Source organism: Rhynchophorus ferrugineus, unplaced genomic scaffold, assembly GCF_030347505.1.
Source record: "Rhynchophorus ferrugineus isolate W39M unplaced genomic scaffold, kcgeb_rfMv2 rfM4, whole genome shotgun sequence".
Taxonomy (NCBI): Eukaryota; Metazoa; Arthropoda; class Insecta; order Coleoptera; family Curculionidae; genus Rhynchophorus; species Rhynchophorus ferrugineus.
In genome coordinates this window covers 33,226,779-33,249,574 of record NW_027472583.1, presented here as the reverse complement: position 1 = coordinate 33,249,574, position 22,796 = coordinate 33,226,779, and the positions used below count along the sequence as shown (strand labels likewise).

At 31.4% G+C, this 22,796-nt stretch overlaps 3 protein-coding genes and 1 long non-coding RNA gene across 7 annotated transcripts; 2 read left to right on the top strand and 2 right to left on the bottom strand.

The window, feature by feature from the left end:
* Window positions 1–1,789: 1,789 nt before the first annotated feature.
* NANS (N-acetylneuraminic acid synthase) lies at window positions 1,790–12,529 on the top strand. 4 transcript variants are annotated; one of them, XM_076402345.1, is made up of 13 exons: window positions 2,156–2,184; window positions 2,241–2,272; window positions 2,329–2,436; window positions 2,500–2,562; window positions 2,701–2,763; window positions 7,333–7,401; window positions 7,622–7,690; window positions 7,906–7,974; window positions 10,545–10,672; window positions 11,413–11,589; window positions 11,650–11,812; window positions 11,863–12,089; window positions 12,149–12,529. In XM_076402345.1, exons 9-13 carry the CDS (start codon window positions 10,568–10,570, stop codon window positions 12,506–12,508), a joined length of 1,032 nt encoding a protein of 343 aa, XP_076258460.1. In that variant the 5' UTR covers window positions 2,156–2,184; window positions 2,241–2,272; window positions 2,329–2,436; window positions 2,500–2,562; window positions 2,701–2,763; window positions 7,333–7,401; window positions 7,622–7,690; window positions 7,906–7,974; window positions 10,545–10,567; the 3' UTR covers window positions 12,509–12,529. The 4 variants fall into 4 exon arrangements, with proteins under 4 accessions (XP_076258457.1, XP_076258458.1, XP_076258459.1 ...); XM_076402342.1 differs by having other exon boundaries at window positions 1,790–2,272; XM_076402343.1 differs by lacking the exon at window positions 7,622–7,690 and having other exon boundaries at window positions 1,791–2,272.
* Window positions 12,468–13,500, bottom strand: LOC143195318 (putative U3 small nucleolar RNA-associated protein 11). Its single transcript, XM_076402346.1, has 3 exons — window positions 13,105–13,500; window positions 12,781–13,055; window positions 12,468–12,730 (listed from the first exon to the last, which is right to left on the bottom strand). The coding sequence occupies exons 1-3, from the start codon at window positions 13,331–13,333 to the stop codon at window positions 12,527–12,529; spliced, it is 708 nt and encodes a 235-aa protein (XP_076258461.1). The 5' UTR covers window positions 13,334–13,500; the 3' UTR covers window positions 12,468–12,526.
* Window positions 13,501–13,577: 77 nt separating this feature from the next.
* LOC143195315 (polynucleotide 5'-hydroxyl-kinase NOL9) lies at window positions 13,578–22,051 on the top strand. Its single transcript, XM_076402341.1, has 4 exons — window positions 13,578–15,748; window positions 20,971–21,444; window positions 21,502–21,635; window positions 21,698–22,051. Exons 1-4 carry the CDS (start codon window positions 13,845–13,847, stop codon window positions 21,925–21,927), a joined length of 2,742 nt encoding a protein of 913 aa, XP_076258456.1. The 5' UTR covers window positions 13,578–13,844; the 3' UTR covers window positions 21,928–22,051.
* On the bottom strand, window positions 16,214–20,654 carry LOC143195319 (uncharacterized). The gene is made up of 2 exons (XR_013005516.1): window positions 20,276–20,654; window positions 16,214–16,369 (listed from the first exon to the last, which is right to left on the bottom strand). It is a non-coding gene; the product is annotated as an uncharacterized LOC143195319 (long non-coding RNA).
* Window positions 22,052–22,796: the final 745 nt, after the last annotated feature.

Genomic DNA, 22,796 nt, shown 5'->3' with positions numbered 1-22,796 from the left:
GAACATGATATCAATGGAGGAGTTTCTGGCAGAAATGGATTTAATAAATCATTTTGCACTGACATACAGATAATGAAACCATCGAAAGACGCCAGAAGGTGTTTAATAACTTTTAAGGCATATTGCTGAACAGCTTTAGACTTTGAACAACTTTAGAAAGGAAAACTAAAGACTAAAGAACTATTTACTTTAGAAGCTGAAGGTATTGTTCAGCTTCCAAAGTAAGGGCCGGTATATACACTCGAAAATCAAGAAAGACAACAATACAACGTTTTCCACATCTAATGTTCCTTTATCAGCTGTTTTTTTGATAGCATCTTTATTAGATACGCTTAGTACAATCTTAATTATACATTAATTTATTACTACATTTCATTTGTACCTGGATTACTTCACAAGCAAGACGAGTGCGAGAAAATACATCAATATGTATCCCTCAATTATAAAATTATAATAACTTAAAATATAGTTTAAAGTAAAGGTATACACTATAATAAGTTCATATGCTTTGGTTCGCTTCAATCTTCTGACATCTTGCGCGCTGTCCAGCAGTTGTATTGCCTTCACATTAGTATGATTTAGTAATCTTTCGTGTTTCAAGGCGAAATTTTGGATAACTTCGCAAATCCATTTGATTTGAATTTTTAGTGCAACCCCATATTTCCACCCCATAGGTCCAAATTGACTTTATGATTGTGTTATAAATCAACCTCTTTGATTTTAGATCAAGTTAAGAGTATCTTCCGACGAACCAGTATAGTTGTTTTTTTTATTTATTCTAACTTTTTTGCTTTTTGTCTAACATGATGTTCATTAGCTGGTGTAGAACGAAAATTTTCTACGCAATCTCGTTTTTGTAGGAAGTAGGTTTTTTAATAACTAACAGCTTGTTTTATCGCGCCATTTTTGCAGAAGTCACCGTAAAAATTATATATTTGAACGGAAAATCCCGTTCTAGGGTGTGAAAGTTCCATTAGGATATATAGTTTTCTAACGGATCCTGTTCTAAACCAGAAATTGCTTTTAAACCTTGTATTTGTCAATATATTTTCCAGATATTACATTAAAGTGTTACTACATTAAGAAATAAAGATTATTGTATTAATTATTTATGTATTAATTAAATATTTAGGGCAATAACAATGTACATTTAGGAAATAAGTTTTCACAAACCAAACTTCATGTATATTCATATGAAATGTTGCGAAAATGGGTTTTTATTAATTCAGAACTGAAGGGCATATGATTTACATACATACCATTTAATATCTAATTATTTCACAAAACACAAAATTTCCATTGTTTACTCCTATTTAAACTTCTATTATTTGCCCAACGAAAAAATTCTATATTTGTTAAAAGTCAATTGACATATTATATATTGTTTTTTGATTTTATTTAGTATTTAAATGTTAAGTAGTATTTATATTGTTATTATGTATGTATTTTTATACATATATATTTTGAATTTAAACTATTTTTTTAATTTCCCGCTAAAAATATTCTCGCGTGTGGCGTTCTCTAGGATTCGAAACGTAAAATTTATTTATTTACTTTTTTTTTTATCTGGTGACCTTCTATTAGGGATGTCCGCCCAGGAAAAGTATCGTAATTTTGAAAAATTTCCATATAACCCCATTTTAAAAAAAAACTTAAGAGATATTTACATATATATATTATATATATATATATATATATATATATATATATATATATATATATATATATATTTCTTTAGGGAAGCTCACCTTATTGGTCACTTAATTTAAGAAGTAGGGGGGAGGAATCTGAAATTTAAAATCCAAGGCTGCTATTTTAACACCCAATATTTTTTATCGGTCAATATCGGTCAAAAAAATATCGATGTATTGGCCACATAAATATCGATATTTCCTCGGCACTCTTACCTTTCTATATCTTGACTTTATGCTGACTTTTCTATGATAAATATAGAGTATTTGTTTTGTATTTAGCATTTTCGTTTTTTTATATATCTGTATTTGTGATTATATTATAATGTCTTCCCAAAGTAAGAAGTGTTGTGTACCTGGTTGTACTGAAAAAAAGGAAATGAGGCATCGTTTTCCAAAGAATAACCCAGATCTTTTTCAAAAATGGATTGATCAGGTTAAGAGTCCCAAATTAACTGGTCTAACTAGGAAACAAATTGAAGAGCGTTATCGGGTATGCCATCGACATTTTAGTGACCATTTCAAAGTTATTTCACGAACAGGTCTTAGGGTAAATGCTTACCCAACATTGTTTTTGCCGGGTATGTATATAATTGTGTATAATCATTAATATATTAATATTTTGGTTTTATTTGAGGAACTGAACCTGATACTCCTTCATCTACACAATTAGATAGTAGATCTGAAAACAATAGTGAGAATGATGATCCAACATTTTTTAATACAAATCAACTACAAGAAATTGGTAATGTTTTGTAATTTAAATAATTGGCCTCTAAATGTTACAATTGTCAATATTATTTTCTAGAATCACAAATTGTATGTACACAAGACGTTATTGAACCAAAAATTATTAAAGTTATAAAAATAGGTAATATAATGGATTACTACATATGTGTACATGGTTTTTGTTAATGTTTACAAAACCCATTCATTTAGAATTTACTTGGAGATTATGATTTTATCATGTTCTTTTTATAGTGTTTTAACTAATATTTTTTTGTTTTAGAATCTAAATCTGGGTGTATTGAAGATGTAAACCCACCACAAGCTATCAAAGTTATAAAAATAGGTAACATTTTTTCAATAATATGTTTATGTTTTATTTTACCAGGTATTTATACAAGGATTAAGCTACAACTATTGTGAATAGAAAAATCTAGTAGACCATGTGGCACACACAATGTTATTCATGCTGACCATTGGCTGCTGGAGTATTTGTGGAGTGCAGCTGTAAATTATGGTTTCACAACTAATTTTGGATGTTCATATATAGTCCATTTATATAATAGGAAGCCAATTTGTGAGATGGTGGCAGGGCCCAAGCAGTGATTTTTTTAATATAGCGACAGATTGCCTCTGAGCTTTTAATTTAAATGCAGTAAGTCCTTTGGTTATTTCACTGGTATACAAGTAAGTTAATACCAAATATTTAAAGTTTAAACCCAATCACTATATGATAATGAAATTATATATTTTTACATATATGTTGAATAGTTATGTTGTATATTCTAAAGTTGGTAAACCTTTACCATAATTTAATAATGTAATACCATAAATATATATATATATATATATATATATATATATATATATATAAGTGTACATCCACTAGCATTCTAATGTAACTATATATCTTCTATATATTAATAAGTGAACAGAAAACTTCGGATCCTGTTTTAAAAGTAGTGTGTGCACAGAGGAATGTGAAATTTAGCATAATTTAAAATACTGTATTAAAAATTATATGGAAGTACAGAAAGCTGAAATGTATATAGAATGTCTATTAAAAGGGATTATTATTTACTTTGAGAACTAAATTATTTTTTGATGGTCTTTTAATAACCTTGTATTGACATTTGCTTCGTTAATATCATGTTCAAAATATAACTTATAAGGTTCCTCTGTACTTGTTGATATTTTTAAAGTATGTAGATGCGCCCTACATAATATTGTTTCAAAAAATTTGAATAGTCTAAATTTGAATATATGTATGTTACCTTTACAGCTCTATAATATTCATGTAATGATTATGTATTCAGGGACATTCTGTAAGAAGTTAAGAGCTTCTCTATATTTCTATGTACATTTATTCCTCTGAATATATTGTTATACTCTGATCTTTAGCAAGGGAAAACAGTGAAGGAATTAAAAACATTTGCTTTTTGTTAGTGTTTATTTGGTCCAACAATAATTTATATAATTTAAAGTCTCCTTTTTACTAAGCAGGGTTAATTTCAATCCAGATTCAAATATAATGTAAAAAAATAAAGCCACAATGTTTTAAAAAAAATACAAATAAGAGAGTATATACTGTGCATTTTCAACTGTTTTATTACATTTTTATTTGGCAGGCATATCAGGGAACGAACGTATGCGTTCGCAGCAACTGAAGTCAATGTATGCCGTGTATAGTATATTGTCCTTTCAATATTGAAACAAAAATGTTAACATTAGTACATCTAATGCATATATTTTCGAAGGATTTAAACTGTAATTAATTAAACAGTCATAACAATTTGTATATTAGGGTTATGTTGTATTATATTTACATTTAACTCTTTCCCACACCTATGAGTTCTAGGCGCGTTACAATAATGTATTTTACTTTCATTAGAGAGCATATTTACCTTTTACGTTTAGTTCTTATTTCCTTGTAAAGTCATTGTGATATTACCTTATTTCTCCTTAGTTTGTTCTGTTACTACCTAATATATATCTCTTGATAAAACTAAATTTAATCATTGTATTCTCCCTGACGCATTTGCCATGTGCAGCAAAACAGTTAGTATTTATTATCTCTTCGTACATTTCAACCAAATGCTCATGTACATTCTGAACAATTACACACATCTATGCACATAAATCTTTCACACTCTACAATATGATTTCCTACAATTATCGTATATTAATTATATACTCACATTTAGTTGTTTCCACTCTCATCATCCTGTCTAATTGACAATATTGAATCATAATCCCACATTTGAAAAATTTCATTCAATCACTGTCACTTTCGGAATTGCTATTCAAGTGAATAACTAAACTTACTACTACATTAAGAAACTTAGGTGTGAATTTCCAATCTATCTAACACTCGTTCATGATTCTATCATTTGTCAATTTCTTCGTCAGTGTGATCAATTTCATTGAAACCAAAGGTGTTCTTGTAGACAATATTTCTTTTCACATATCCAGACAGTTCTTGCTTAAATATCGTTCTCGACCTGAATGTCTATTGTAATAATTCTTTGTCACGCCCCATATAGGAAAGAAGATTGTATTTTTTTCAGGCCTATTTCTAAAAACGTAAATTACATAAAACGCAATTAAATATTTCAATTATATTCACCGAGTAACAATTTGAAGTAGTTCACTCTTTAGCATAGTTTCTTCAAAATTTATTTTATTGTCAGCCATTCTGTCTGTCTTTGTCTGTTGCAAGCCGTTCTTTAATTGCAGCCTTTGTCGTTGTACTTGTTGGGATCTTCTACAACAATGTACTATGGTATGGTACACTGTCCATAACAATAGCTGATGGTTCCTCCAAGTTCTTTAGGATCTGATTTTCAAGCCACAGCAAAATCATGTCATGGTTCATTTCTTCATGGTAGTTATCCTTGAACTTAGAGCAAAACACTAACTCTGTGCCAGGGTAAAAGCATATCTGTTTCCAACATGAAGAACAATATATCTTCAATGAATTATTGATAAATGTTAAAACTAACAAAACCTCAAACCAAATCATTTGTTATTCCTCTTTTTATTTTAGGTTTACCTTTTCCATCAACTTTTGTTGTCTTAACACTGTTTTTATTATCATCTTACCATAAGTGATCCAAGATCCATGTGATCCATGTCTCCTCCAATTGCACAAATTGAAGTAATTAGTCATCCTTGATTTTATTTTTCTAGGATACTTTCCTGACTAACAGTTTCCTCCAAAATAATTAGATTAAAGTGTTTAAATTATTGAAACTGCTCCGTATGACCACTCACTAAACAATATTTTCAATAAAAACCGCAGCATCTTAGTTTTTAATAGTAAAAATTCTTATCTCCCTAACGCATTTTACTGACAAGTGGAGCTTTCATTATCTCGTTCCTTACTCTGGCTACCTAATCGCTTCGAAATTTTCAATCAGAGTAATAATAAGCAGCGACTTAATATTTATCAAAACAAGCAACGCTTAAAACAATGTCTGCCGGTTTATAACCTATAGTTATAACTAAAATTTTAAAGAATTTTACAGACGTTTGACAATTTTTTTTTCTGGAGTGATGAGTTGGACCGGGTGATGTGAGACTTCCTCTGGGCTTACCAATACACTAAACCGAAACCGTTTCAGCTGATCACTGGAGATCATTACCGTAGCTTCATTAAGTTTGGGGATATGCTTCATTAAGTTAGGGCAGCTATGGTTGAGGTCGTTGCAGCCTGGAAAAATAGGGAGATTAGCGGTGACGCGGTGCTAAGCTCCCAGCATGTCGACCAGCTCGCGAAGAAACGTGTTTTTAAAACAACTTGAGCTGAGTTGTTGTTTGTGGATTGATTGAGATATGAAGTGAGACATTCTTGGAGTGTCAGTTTCTCTGTGAATTTGATTATTTCTGATAAATCATGGAGCGTTTAAGATTTTCCTGAGGAGCTTATTTTAGAAGACTTGAAGCCATTTCATCTGGTTGGGTGTAACAAAGTTGAAGTAGACATTAGATCCGCAGAGGAGTACATACGGGATTAACATCTTGTAAAATAAGCATTTGATGAATATGGAAAGTCTGCTAAAAGGGCAGATCGAAGGTGCGTTTAACGACCGGACGACTTTTATAGGCTGATTCGGTTATACGCTTGAACTTATCAGAGAGCATTGTATCTCTTTTTAACTAGAATAAAATGAGAAGGAAAATGTTGTTTGGTTCTAAAATGAATTACAAATTGCGGCAGGCAATACATTAAGCATCTTAATGACGTGAGTTTACTGTTATTTTGAATAGACTTTTATATATAGTAAGAATCAATCAATTACGGTCGATTTTCAACCACTGAGCAATCAGTTAATAATTCATGTAATAAAACATGAACTTTCTCATTCCTTTCTGTTAACTAAATCGATCCATAGCCAGCTTGGTTGGCGCAGTGGACCATACGGTAGAACGGTCCTCGTATTATTCCGTCTAGGGTATGGTTGAACATTTATGTTTGTGATTGTCGATAAGGCGAAAATTCAAATTCTGACAAGGAAAATCACCCCAGTCAGGCCGGTAACGAGGCTGGGTAAGACCGGGTGTGTTCTGGGATAATCTCCAAGTTGGTCAGTTGCCAGTCGGTAGACTTAATGCTGAGAGCCGTGGTTCGCGTCACAGATAAACCCTATTTGGTAAAATGGAGTCTCTAAAATATAAAAATAGACAAGCCACAGTAACACGTAGACGGGACTAGTTTAAAATTAAAATTAACTAATATTAAGTTTTCTATTATCAATAAGTGTAGCTTGACCCGCATATGTAGTTAAGCCTTATTAAGAACCTTAAAATAGAACAATTAAAAGGCTGAAGTTTGTTCTAATTTTCATTCGAGTAATAATTTAGTATTAAACGTAGCGCCATATTAATAACACCTACTTGTAATAATCCGTTTTAGAGCGGCCATTTGAATGTACAGCAGAACCTACTCCATCCACTACCACTAGTAAAAAGGCCAATAAAAAAGGTAATTTTTTAAGTGTGTTTATGTTTCACATCACCTAGTTTTGCCATGTAACAGAAAAAATTGATACGATGCAAAGGTAGAAAATAAATTGAACAATCAATTAATTTTTAATTTAATTTAATTGTTTAATCACCAATTTACAATTGGTCTCATAACATCAATTTTCAATTTTACTTTGTACGGAAAATGCAACTTCACCAATTGCTATGATGTGTTTTAGAGTCGCCATTTGAATGTACAGCAGAAGCTACTCCATCCACTACCCCTAGTAAAAAGGCCAATAAAAAAGGTAATTTTTTAAGTGTGTTTATGTTTCACATCACCTAGTTTTGCCGTGTAACAGAAAAAATTGATACGATGCAAAGGTAGAAAATAATTTGAACAGTCAATTAATTTTTAATTTAATTGTTTAATCACCAATTTACAATTAGTCTCGTAACATCAATTTTCAATTTTACTTTGTACGGAAAATGCAACTTCACCAATTGCTATGATGTGTTTTAGAGTCGCCATTTGAATGTACAGCAGAAGCTACTCTATCCACTACCCCTAGTAAAAAGGCCAATAAAAAAGGTAATTTTTTAAGTATGTTTATGTTTCACGTCCCCTAGTTTTACCATGTAACGGAAAAGATTGATACGGTGCAAAAATAGAAGATAAACAGACAGTTAATTTTTAATTTAAGCTCTGTTTAATCATTAATTCATAATTTGGCTTCTTAAGATCAATTTTCAGTTTTACTTTATACCGAGAATGCAACTTCACCAATTACTTATACTTACTATGAGGTGTTGTAGCGTATTTGTAGCGAAAATAATATATTTAAAATTAGGATTAAGAATATAAAAATTTTCATTCCTCCTTTTTCCATCTTTCTAAAGAATAAGAGTCGAATATCGAGTCGGAAGAACTTCCGTGTTTAGATGAAATTCATGATCTATTGTTTTTTTCGCAATATTCAAGATAGAAACAAATAGTTGTTGGACGAAGCAACATCTGGAAAACATAATGGGTGGAGTAGGAGTTTCCATTCAAATGTTTCTTAATATTTTTTACTCGTTTTAAGGTATGTTGATGAACATTGTAATGAAATATGAATATTAATAGCTTTATACGCTTGCAATTAATTTCCAATGCAAAACTTTTTTTATCTCTGAAACGGCCGGCTACAAATCAAGGAAAGTCCTTTAGTTTTAATGCCTAAGAACCGTCGTCAACTCTGTGATTTAAATCATTGCTGCTCAGACTAGATAGGATCTAGGGCCAACAAAAATTACTATATTCATTGGGGGGTCTCAAAATATTTGTAAAAACAAAATGCAGGTATAATATCATTATTTTATTATTATATTACTTTTTCATTAATTTCTTCTTTTACAATTCCGTCAACATTGGTAATAGCTAGACGCAGTGCATGCTTAAGTGATGTGTCTCTCAAAGAAGACCTGCATTTCAATTTTATAAACTTCATTGTTGAATATGCACTTTCACAAAAATATGTACTGTCCATCATAGGACCCATTATTAGGCCAAAATTCGTCAGTTTCGGGAAACGTTCAACAAGCAGCTTAAAACATTCAATTCCTGATTCTGTTCTGCCCTTATAAAAGGGACCTGACTGCAGATTACACAGTTCTAGTTTCACACTATCAACTGCGATCGTTAATGGATGAGTGAAGAGTGCTATATCACCCTCAATTTTTTTAAATCGGCGAATTGTTGCATATCTCGTCCATGTATTTCTTGTGGTCCAAAAAATTACACAATTGAAAATTTTCCATTTCTAAATAATGTTCTTTACAACTTGGAAAAAAAAAGAAAAATCATTTTGTTCTAGAGACGTTTTGAACAATTTCAGTTTGTTTCTAAATCCATTCACATGACCGTACAAGTTGGCTTATTTATATTATGTTATTTCTGAATGTTATAATAAATCTCCATAGATTTCATCAATTTCACTTAAAAAGTCTCTTAATTTTCTATGTGTTCTTTTTCCACTTTAGGTGAATGATGCAGTGGAATAACGGGCCATCAAAGTCATTTTGTTGTAAAAGTCTCGCCAATCCTGTCACTGTCACTGTCCTAGCTTTTGCCCCATCAGTCACAATACAAGAACATTGACGAAATCGCCCGTACTCCATAACAGTTTTGTTAAGTGCTTCAAATATATCACTGCTTTTAGTTGTTCTATTTAATGGCACTAAATCCAGCATTTCTTCCGTGATGATGAAATTATGCTACGGATTCAAATGTTCCGCCAATTTTGCTCTGCTGCTTAGCTCTGGCTAATTGTAATGAGACTTTATATGAGGCAGCCAAACTTTGTTCATTTTCTGTACTTGTATGAAACATGTATGAAAACATACTTGTTTGCTAATTCCCATTTCTCTTGAACACACGGTTTTCTTCACTTAACTTCTGCTTCTCCAAGGAGATAAAACACTTGTTGCCAGAAGAGAAAATAATTTGCTCAACAAATTATAATATTATCTCTGCAGAAATGTTATTTAAATAAAGTAAATAAAAAAGATTTGTCGTCATTCAATTAAAACTGTGGTCCCCATCAATTCAAGCCGCGGGCCGCATGTGGCCCACGGGTCTTTATTTGGACAGCTCTGATTTAGATGATTTGTGTAGTGTTTGACATTAGTCCTCGAATCATATTTGTTTCTTCTCTCCCTAATCAAATATATCACTTTTCATTCGACTTGTAAAAACGGTTTGATAAATGAAGTATAAATTATTGTTATTTTTTAACCAAATAAAATTTACTAAAACGGATATTAAGAAATAATTTAAGGGGAATATATCTTTCTTAATATATAATAAATTAATAAATAATATCATCTTTAAGTTTAAGTCCCAGGCCTAAAATCAATAACTTCAGGGAAAATTCAACTCTTCATCAAGATACTCTTTCTAGAGAGATACATTCAGATCAGCGGAGTTCAGTTCTTTTTTAAGGGAAATCGATCTTTAAAAACTATTTCATTTTGTTTTCAAAAATATTCTGTTGGTGTCTATAAACAGACAGTGTTCTAAAGGAATTAATTCTAATATACTAGCGATATTATTATACTATTCAAACTTTAAGTTATTGTTCCTTAAGTAATATTTAAAAAAACTACGTTTGTATTTTTTAGAGTATTGCAAGAAAAAATCTTTAATGGAACAATTTAAGAAGATTGATCGAACGTTCTTCATAGCAGAAATAGGTCAGAATCATCAAGGCGATATACAAATAGCTAAGCAACTTATGAATGTTGCTAAGGTAATTTAAAATTAAGGCTTTCAATTAACTGCTATTTATTCGTATTTCATTTGGATCTATCTTAATGTATTCGAATTTGTAAACGTTATCTTTCATTTAGAAAGTTAAACATTTTAAATTTAAAGAGAAGAATTATATAATTATATAGTCTTCCATTAAACCCTTCAATAAATTTGCCGAAGTGGAGTAGGTATTACCGGAAACGAAAAAACCGATTTATATCTATAAAAACTTCAATACACTCATTACAACGCAATTCCGAAAGAAGCTGTTTTGTTGATCTTCAAAGTTCCGTTCAATTAAGAATTAAGAAGAGCCTTAGCCATTTGTTTCGATTCAAGATTATCTCAGTAGTGATGAAACATCGCACAAAATAATTTCTATTGTTGCCGAATAGGGCACCGGTTACGCATCAGTGCTTTAAAGCATTTAAATTATATTTATTTGAATCCTTAAATATTCGTTTTTTGATTGACACATTTATGGGGCTCCCCTAACTTATTAAATAACCTAGTATGTTGTCAGATAACTGTCACTTAATTATTACAAAATAAAACAAGCGATAATTGTATCAATGACCAATCACTTTATAATCAATTAATCAGAAACAAAAAAGAGAGAACTGGTATATATCTTATATATCTCTATTAATCTATAAAAAAAAAGGTTCGATTTTTGGAGAAAAATGAAATATGAATAAACTACTATAAAGTTTAAATAATTTTTATATCTATATTTAGGATGCAGGTGCGGACTGTGTAAAATTCCAAAAATCCTGTTTAACTGAAAAATTCACATCTTCTGTGTTGAAAACTCCTTATTCAGGAAAAAACTCTTGGGGAAAAACATATGGAGAGCACAAAAGTTTTCTTGAATTCACCGCTAACGAATTCATAGAGTTACAAAAGTATGCCGAGGTTATTATAATTTTTGTAGTATCCTAAATATAACAAGTAACTAAACACGTGCATTTTCAGGAACTCGATATATATTTCACCGCGTCTGCAATGGACCCACAGTCATTAAAATTTCTGGAATTAATAAAAGTACCGTTTATTAAGATAGGATCAGGAGATGCTAATAATCTTTTATTAATAGAACAAGCGGCTAAAACAAATATTCCCCTCGTCATATCTACTGGTAATAAGATTAAGGTTTTTAAGATGTTTTATTTTTAATAGTATTTTTAGGAATGGTCGGTTTCAAAACTGTTCAAAGTATTTATGATCTGGTTTCATGTTATCATAAGAATTTTGTTTTGCTACATTGTACATCAGCATATCCTACACTTGATGAAGATGTTCACTTAAGAGTTCTCAAATTATATATGAAGGAATTTCCAGATATACCAATTGGATATTCAGGTCATGAACTGGGAATACACATTACTACTTGTGCTGTAGCATTGGGTGCTAAAGTAGGTTCCTAAAAAAACCTCATTTTATATAAATTTTCATTAATTATATATTTTTTTAGGTTATTGAAAGACATATTACACTTGATAAAACTATGAAGGGTACCGACCACAAATGTTCATTAGAACCACATGAGTTGAAACAATTAATTTCTCAGATTAGATCTGTTGAACTCGCTCTTGGAAAAGCAATCAAAAAGCGTCACCCTTCTGAGATTCCTTGTTATAGAAAATTGTACAAAACCATGGTCTATTCTAATAATTTTCAGGCAAACCATAAGCTTGATTCTACAAATGATATTAAAGTAAAAGTTTGTGATCCTAAAGGACTGGACCCCCTATTTATAAACAAAGTTTTGGGCAAAACATTAAAATGCAATGTTAATTTAGATGATCCTGTATTATTAGAACATTTTTTATAAATAAAGAATATAGATATTCTACTTTTGTCTTTCATATTTCCATACATAAACTGGCGCATTGGTTTTGGAGCCTTTCTTAATTTTCTTGGGTGGTAGATGATTTTTTTTACTTTCAATTGCTTTAGAGACTTCAATTTTCCTTTGAACTATAGCTAACTGTTTTTCCCTCTGTATCCTTTTTGCTAACTCATTGTACAGATGTTGTCTTTTCTTTGAGGATTTCTGAAATAATAAACCTTTTATATATGCATATTCAGAGTTTTAAAATGTACCTGTAAAGTTTGTGGGTCAATATCAGGAAGTTCTTCCTGTGATAACTTTTCTAATCTGACCTTCTCCGTTTTTGCTTTAACTTCATTATCAAAGTATATGTGAGTATTTTTTACTTTATGATCCACACTGGCTAAATGCAATTGAGCCTGTATTTTTTCTATTTTTTTATGCTCCTGAGTTCTCTTTGTTACGACATACTTAAGGTCTTGTGTGCGCATTAGTTGAATTTGTTCAGCAGTATCTTCTGGTTCTGTCTCCTTTTCAAAATGAATCCCTAAAAGCATTCTTAAAGCAAATGTTCTAATTAAGTCAGAAATATTTACCATTTTCCACCTTAGAATTGATCATATGATGGTAAAACTCATCTGGATTTTTATTCAAGGCCCTCCTTTTCAATATTTTAAGAGTTTGTTTCTTTTCATTGATGTCCTTCGCTCTTCTTTGATAGTCTTTATGCTTCTCTAATAAACCAAGATGTTTGCGTTCTTCAGGCTGATGCCTTTCTCTGTGGATTCTCTGATGAACCTTAGCAGCTTTCTTCCACACGGACATTTTTTAATTTTATTTATAAAAGGACTAAATCAATTAGATAACAAGAAGATATATTTTTAAGAAATAACCTAATAAAGTAGTAAACCGTCTTAGAATTCTCTATGACCTATACTAATAACGACAACTACAAACACCTCTGTATATAACTCTGAAAAAAATATAACCTTAAATATGTAACAGAAATTGATTGAGTGATTCTCATGATATATAACCTTAATTCTTTCTAGACTTCTGCGACATTGCCATTGCTTCTCTATAAATATAAACTTTAACATTTTGTGTTTATTTATATTAAGTAAATTAATATAGTATTTCTAAAATGTATAGTTAATTGAAAATATATTGAATTTCAAATTTTATACCTACTATATTTGATGAGAGTTATTAAGTTAATTATTATTATGATGTTTAAATGTAAAAGTAATAGATCTGGCAATAATGCATATTCTTAACAGTTTAAAACATCAAACCCAGAAACTTGGTTAATACATATATAATTCAAATTTAAACAATGAAAGTGGTAAATAAATTAGATGAAAATTATTTAGAGTTAATAAGAGATGCTTTGAATAAAAAAACTAAGGGTGTCAACTTAAAAAAATCGGAAAATAGTAGAAAGTCTGCATGTAATGTAGCCACACAAAATCCACATGTGAAATTGAAAAAAGAAATGTTTAAAGCCAAAGAAAGATTAAATCGTAGTGCAAAACGACGCATTAAGACAGAAAAAACAACTCTTATTAACAGTTGTAGTGATAATAGTATGATAAATATTACCACCAGGTTTTCTAAAAAAAATGGGAGGAAAAATGAAAAACCCAATAGCAAATCTGATGTGCTACCATCAAAAAATGAAGAAAGCGTAAAGGTCGTTCAAAAAGATAATTCCAAATCTGAAATACTTACTAAGACAAATAAATCAAAAGTATCTGCGTCAGTTAACAAAGCAAAGAAAATATATGTTCTTAATCCACAAAAACTAGGAGATAGTCAATGTGAATCACTTGACGATATAACACAGCAAACACGTGTAACTAGTCCGTTAAATGTGGTTAACAAAAAAATTAAAAATACGAAACCAAAGAGCAAAAGAATTAAACAACCCAAAAGTTCAGAGCAAGAAATATTAAAACCAACAATTAATCCTACAAATGGCAATGATATTAAAACAGAAGATAAATTTAGTAAACATTTAAAAAGATTTAAATTAAATTACAACAAATCAGTAGAGCAAGGTATTGCAATAGGGAAAAACAAAAAACGTGTTGACATATTTGATTGTTGTGATAATGAAGAAGTTTGTGTTAAAGGTCTTAAGTTCAATAGATTTTGTTCACAGTTTATCCAAGTCTACAATGAACATGCTATAACGCAAGGAGGCCAGTTCAATATTCCAAAAAAACATTTTAATATATCACTGAGTGATATAGAGTCTGATACTGTTCAAAATGATAAACTGTTCAAAGATGATGAAATTAAAGCTGTTGAGGGTCAACAAACTGTCAAGAAAATAATAGAATCTGGAATTAATCAGAATGCTATATATAATGGCAAGAATAACAGTATTCAAGATGTTAAAACATCAAATCATCAAGTAGAAACTAGAATACAATGTTATGCAAACAGAGATAATCAAATTTCTGATGATGAGAGTTCTTCTGATTTTGGAATTAACATTCCAAAATCATCTGAAGATGCAAATATAGAGAGTGAAGAAAAAGAATATAACAACATTATTAAACTCAAAAATAACAATATTTTAGTTCTTTTGGATCCTTGTTGTTTAATACATTTTCATGGATTATGCATAGTTGAAGTTATTAATGGAGAAATTGAAGTTTTAGGAGCGATCTTAAACAAATCAAACGGCAGTCAAAAAATGTTTTCCCCTAGGGGATCATCATTGTTATACATAAAGAATAACTTATCTTTCAGCACAGTTACAGATATCCATATATCAGAATTAGATATAAAGGAACTGCCTGAGGAATACCATAATAAGACTTACAATGAAAACACAGCAATTTTGTTATGTCGAGAACTCCATGAGTTTTATATAGGCTTTATAGAAAGCCATATCCCCCAAATAATTTTCCCTGTTGAGTTCACTGGACCTAGAGTGGATTTCGCTCTTACTGGCGTTTGGAACAAATTGGAAACTGATAACAAATGGATAGACATCTTGGAGGATATTTCAGTTCATTCAACTGTGGCCATTGTAGGAGGCAAAGGAACGGGAAAGAGTACATTCCTCCGTTATTCCGTAAATAACCTGTTGGCAAAATTCGCACAGGTGAGAGTTGTGGATTTGGATTCTGGACAGTCAGAGTTTACCATTCCAGGTGTAATTTCGATAATCACAGTGGAGGATTACTTATTAGGCCCAAATTATACTCATTTTCTAAATCCTGATTGGTAAGTAATTCTGTGTTTTTAGATCCAGGAATTAATTCTGATAATTTTTTCTTGAATATGCATTTCATGAAACTTTTACGACATTTGAATTGATGATACTATTTTGATAGATTTAATTTGGTCTTCTAGTTAAAGGGATTGATTACGATATAGTATAGTTGCCATCGCTGTATTAATCCACGATATTTCATTTTGGATTTTCATGTTAATTCCATTTTCTATTGCCAGCATAATAACTTTTTGCCTCGCTAGTATATCGTAGTAGCATGTGGTAGATATTTCTCTGCTTTTTGAATATTTTCTAAACCGTAAAAAATATTCCAAATTCCAATTCATTACTATAAATTATTTTTCAAAAGCAAAACGAGAGTTAATAAATACAATAATCTTGCGGTTTATAGATCTAATACATTCCTTCATAAACTGAGCAATAGATCGAAATTTTATTCCCCAATATTATTATACTCTTGACTATTATCGCTTTCTTCCATTTGTGTTTTTTGAGGTGTATTCTTCAAGCAGCAAATTTGAGAAAGTTTCAAAATCATTGAAGTAAGGTTTTCCCATTAACCTTAATAATTGTTGCTGTCACTTACCGTCTTATAGTGTCATGATTGAATTCTGAAAAATAAAGTAAAAATAGTTCAGTTTATAATTGATGTTTAAAATTGTTTTGGTTAATTATTGTTCGTGTTTCAATTTTACTACTTTTAACAATTTGTTTGAAACTAAATCGATATGTTATCGAATACTGTTGAATTGTTGCCTCCTAAGATTTCCTCGTGTTAGATTTTTTTATAATATCTTTATTAGATACGCTTAGTACAATCTTAATTTACAATTAATTTATTACTACTTTTCCTATGTACTTGGATTAATTAACAAGCAAGACGTGTGCGAGAAAATACATCAGTATGTATTCCTCAGTTATAAAATTATAATTAATTATTAATTATTAACTGATAGCTATAATTTACACTAATAATACACACTAAATGTTCACACAAGTTCGTATGGTTTTGTTCGTTTCAATCTCCTGACATCCTGCGCGCTGTCCAGCAGTTGTATTGCTTCCACGTTAATATGATTTAGTAATCTTCTTTCGTGTTTCAAGGCGAAATCCTGTACAACTTCGCAAATCCATTTGATTTCCAGGTCATCGTGCAGTTCTTCATTGGTTACATAGCGATAGGCATTGGTAATCAATCGAAGAACCTTGTTTTGACAGAGCTGTATGACTAACTGATTTGAATTTTTAGTGCAACCCCATATTTGCACCCCATAGGTGCAAATTGGCTTTATGATTGTATTATAGATCAACCTCTTTTATTTTAGATCAAGTTGAGAGTATCTTCCGACTAACCAGTATAGTTGTTTTATTTTGGTTCTAATGTGTTTTGCTTTTTGTCTAACGTGATGCTTCCAATTTAATCTACCATCAAGATGGATTCCAAGGTATTTTGCTGATTCTGCTTGAGGAATCGGGCATCCATTGAGTGATATAATTAAGTTTTTATTATTTCGCCTTAATGCAAAATTAACGTGGACAGATTTGGAGCTATTAAGTTGAATTTACCAATATTTTGTCCATTTGTAGATTTTGTTGACTGCCACTTGCACTTTTTCTATTGCCCTAGGCAGAGATATATCTTTTGCCATAATAACTGTGTCGTCAGCAAATGTTCCAAAAAGTGTTTCTTTTGTTGTTGGAATGTCAGCAGTGTAGAGCAGATACAGGAGAGGTTCTAGGACGCTACCTTGTGGAACTCCAGCCGAGATATTTTTAAATGTCGAGAACGTCATTTTGTGCGATACTCTAAATTTTCTTCTGAATAAATATGACTCCAGCAATTGACAATTGTTACGTGGTAACAATTTGCTCATCTTACAGATTAATCCCAAATGCCAAACCGGATCAAAAGCTTGTGAGACCTCCAGGAATATTGCAGGGCAGTATTTCTTTTCTTCAAACGCTCTTTCAATAGCCGCACTTACTCTGTGCACTTGATCGAATGTTGAATGGTGATTTCGAAAACCAAACTGGAAATCTGATATTGTTACCAAATGTTTAACACGTTTAAATATCAGTTTCTCAAATAGCTTTGATATTGCAGGTAGTAGCGAAATAGGCCTGTAAGATTCGACTTGTTCTGCAGGTTTGTCATGTTTTTTGAGCATAATTATTTGTGCAACTTTAAAGCATTCCGGGACATGCTTCAGCCTTAAACAGGGATTAAATATATATGTCAACATGATGATTGCTTTTCGTGGCAGTTCTTTCAATAATCCAGGTGAAATGTCATCTATACCAGGTGCCTTTTTAGGATTGAGGTTATAAATTTCAGTGGCAACTTCCAGTGGAGAAATAAGATTTAGATCTACATCGGGTTGATAAACAGGAGATGTATCCATGGTAGATTCTATATCATTAGGTCGAAAAATGTTAGCTAACTATTGTGCGAACAATTCAGCTTTTTCATTGTCGCGTCGAACCCATTCATTTCGATCATTTTTAATTGGCGGTACTCGAATAATTGGTCTTTTAAATCTTCGAGTTGCTTTCCATAGCGAATAATCTTTGTCTGCTTGTCGGCTTAATTCACTTAAATACTTTTGAAAGCAATTCTGTTTATATTCTTTGATCTTTTGATTCGTCTAATTACTAATTCTATTAAACGTAGTTTTGTCAGCAGCATTTCTGGTTCTGTGCCATACTCTTCTAGCTTTTCGCCTTTCTTTTATCATTTCTCTAATTTCGAGGGGGTAAAGTACTTCATATTCTGATTTCTCTCTTGCTATTCGCATCTTTTGCAGCTGATCGAATTTGTTCAATTATATGTTTGGTTTGTTGCTCAAGATCATCTATAGTTTTAAGTCTTACTTTTAAACTGATTTGTTCCTGCAGTATTAATCTGAATTGGTCCCAGGCGGTATATTTGTTGGTAAGATTAGGCTTTTTTGCTTTTCTTAGGATTGTCGCGCCCAGTGTTAACAATACTGGAGTGTGATCAGATGTTAGATCGCACAAGCTTTCTGTACTAATTTGATTTAATGAGATGCCTTTTGTAATGTAGAAATTCAGCAGGTCTGGGACTTTATTACTGTCTGTGGGCCAGTAAGTGGGTTCGCGCCCTGAATAATAATTACAATTTGTAAGGTTAATGGCTTTGAGTAATTCGTTTCCTTTTCCAGGTGTTATTAACAGAACATTAAAGTCTCCACCAATAATAAACCGTGGGCCTAATTTTGAAAAGATATCTTTATATTGTTGTGTCATTTTATGTCTTGGTGGACAATATATAGCGCCAATATTTATTTTAGCTCCGTTTTTTTTCGATACTTATTATCGTAGCTTGTATTTCTTCATTTTTAATCTCTTCTTGTTCGAAATGTTGTATATTTTGTTTAATTATTAAAGCTGTTCCGCCTCGAGCCCGTTCACTGGGGTGTAGTGTCCAGTAAGCATCATAACCCCGCATTTTAATGTAGTTTTCTTTAGAAAAATGTGTTTCCGATATGAGAGCAAGCTATATCTATGTTATTTGTTTTTAAGAATAATTCTAGTTCTCGGACTCTTTGATTTAGTCCGTTTGCGTTCCAAGTTATAATTCTTATAAACGAATTACTCATTTTGGTTTCTCTTTAACTTGTTTTGGGTAGTTTTCCCCAATCCGGATTTCTCCAATTTTTCCACCCTGTCTGCTAACTGACTGAATTTCAGTCTGGAATTCTTTGAGCAATTTTATCATGTCGACGATAGTTGGCTCGTTTTCAAAGGTAGATGTTGTTTCAGAGTTTTTGGCTTTGTCAATTTGTCTTAAGCGTTGTTCTGCTGTAATTTTCTTTGGCTGGAGTTCTTTTTTTTTGATGTACTGCACATCCTTTATAATTGGCAGGGTGACCTTTTTCATTGCACAACACGCATGTCGCTACACTATTGCGTTGTTTTCTGCACTGAGTTGTGTGATGTTTACCGGCACATTTCACACATCTTGGTTCCCTACTGCAAACATTTTTAGTGTGTCCAAGATTTTGACAGTTTGTGCATTGTGGTATATTATTATTTTTCGTCGGAGGTTCCACTTTTATCCTACAGTCTAGTAAATAATTTATGTCGTATATATTTTTATTATTTTCGTTTTGTGTCATGTCTACGTAGAGCAACGGAAAAGTTTTAATTTGTTTTTCGCCATTTACATTAGTTGTCTTTTTCGCTATAGGCGTGACGGTCACTACGCAAGCCCGTAATTCCGATTTAATATCGTCCTGATTTGTTGTGGACGGTAATCCTCTAATGACTACTCTATACCACTTATCACTTTTTATCTGATAAGTATGGTATTCGAGTTTATTGAATAAATTATTTTTCTTCATCTCAATGAGATGCTTTTTTACATTCCTGTAGTCCGTTTCATTGCTAAGGGTTACGTTAATATCATCGTTAGACAAAGCTTTAAACTGCACTCAGTCAGAGGCTACTCCCTTTATTTGTGATCTAAATAAATTAAAATTGCCAACATTGCTTACCTTGATCGGAGGGGGCAGAGGGATTTTGTCTTCTTGCTTCTTTTTTAAATTTTTATAGCACTTTATAGACTTCTTCTTCTTTTTATCCTTCTTGTTTGTTACTTCGGTCCAGTCAGACTGTTCCCCTACCTCTAATGCTAGTTCGTCTTCATCAGTGTAGTAGTCTTCTGCATAATTAGTATGCCTTTTTGGTGTATCTTGCGTCTGACCTTGCAGTTGCAAACGGATAGCAGCCATATCCTTAGATAATTGCAGCAGTTGTTGGTTCAGACGTTCATTATTCGTTCTTAATTATATGTTTTCTTTCAATAATATATTCAAATCCATGTTGTTGTCCATCATGTTGTAATGTTATAATTGAATGTTTTTTTCAGTAACTTTCATTTTTTCCCCTTTTTGGAAAACGTAGAACGTCTTTTGTTTGAGAGCACGTATTTCCTTCACTTTGGGTTGGCCGTTTCACCGTATCCCGTACCTGGGAGTTCTTTGAAACCGTTAACCGAAGTTGACCGTAAAAAATATATAGATGTATTTTTATTTGATATTTACGGAGACTCGTTTTCGGGAATGAAAAAACACGTCTTGACTCTATGAAGGTCGGGACCGAACTGCCGTGTTAGATGACACTAATAAGAATTAATTCCTGGTCTTATTTGTAATGTAGAATTAGTAATCAAAAGATCAAATATTTGTAGCATGATCCTATGTCATATTAATATTGGCCATGATATTAACAAGTATATTCAGTCTGTAAAATATCTGTCGGAATTCCTGAGTACTTTATCACCTATGCCAACTCTAATTAATTTCCCTGGATTTACGTTAGGGCTTGGCTTGGATATCTGTTTAAATGCCATCAATTTGTTTAAACCTACAGCTCTCATAGAGATACTGAGTCAAAATAAAATAAAAAATTACAATATAAACTTAACTCCTGCAAATGTTAAAGAATACGCCAAACAGAAAACCATTCTGGGAAGTAATTTGATAAAACCTATGGAGAATTTATGGTATGAGTACATTTCTTTAAACAGTTTGGCTGATAATCAATCGACAGCTTGGTCTCTTGAATCCAGACAGAGTAGGGAAATAAGCATATTGTCTTATTTTGGTAAGCTGATGTCTGACAGTATTAAAGATTTAAGCAATACTGCTATTAATATGTACAGGTAATATGTTATTTTATAAATGTTGCTTTGAAATGGTAATAACCATTAAATTTGTAGCATCAATCTATCTTCAGTAACTCTTAAGAATTCAGAAGGGCACACTGTATCTCCTTTAGCTATCAACGCAAATCTAGTTGTTTTAGGTTCACCATTAGAAGCTGAATCATTTACTTATTATATTTATGGATATGGTTAGTTACATATTTCACAATGGGCCTTCCTTTGTTTTTGATTCGTTTATTTTTTGTTTTAGGTGTAGTAAGAGGTATTGATTTACAAAACGATATCTTAATATTGCTCACTCCGGAACCTTTAGAAGTGTTGAATAAAGTCAACCATATAATCATGGGTTCTGTTACCATGCCGCCATCTTTATTGATGAACGTCGCCGATGTTAAAGGATTGATACCGTATGTTAGCGTCGGTGAGCTAGTTGAATTTGGTCAGTTCACCAAAAGGTCCTACTTGCCACCAGGAAAGTGATAAGAATCTGGAAAATAGTTTTTGCTCTCATACATAAAAATCTGTGTCACAAATTTGAGATTTTGTGTCTGTTTATGTTTTGTCCATATTTTTAATAAACACTACGAAGTAATATTTAAATTAATTTAATTCATTTAATTTCTATTAAGCGTTTGCATGTATTTTTATCAGCGATATCTATTGGTGAAAATACGAGGCATCAATGTAAACGACCTAACCTAACGATTACATTTTATGGCTTTAAAATTTCTCTGTATAAAATAAGTTTTTTCTTTTAATAATACTCAGCGTACACAGATGCTCATCATGGGATGATCAAAATTTGCTCTATTCACTATTCTTGTTTGATTGGGACTCGCTATCGTAGCTTATCAAACACTTACAGACATATGGTGATAATACTTCGTCATGTCCCAATTGTCGGTTTTGGTTTCCACGATTTAAAAGTAGTAATTTTAATGTTATTTAGTGATCGCCCTGTGGCCGAAATTCGACCACAATGTATTAAATTAATCATATTTCTCTCATAATAGAGTAAAAGGACTAAGTTAAAAATGGTATGTTACTAAGACTTGTTTTCACATTATTTTCAATATAAGATCACAAATATATATGAGTAACTTCCTATAATCAACAAAGTATTAATAAATGTAAATTACTATGCCATTGAACATTATAACAGTGTCAAAAGGAAAATTATTTTCACAACTGTAACAACACATCAAAAAAGTATATATACATTACCTTTTTTTACTTTCAGATTTTTTTAGAATAATAAATGAAGTAATACATAATGTTTGTAAGTTAAAACAGAGAATATATGAATAAAACAATTTTGAAATTGATATTTGACTATAGCATGTATATTA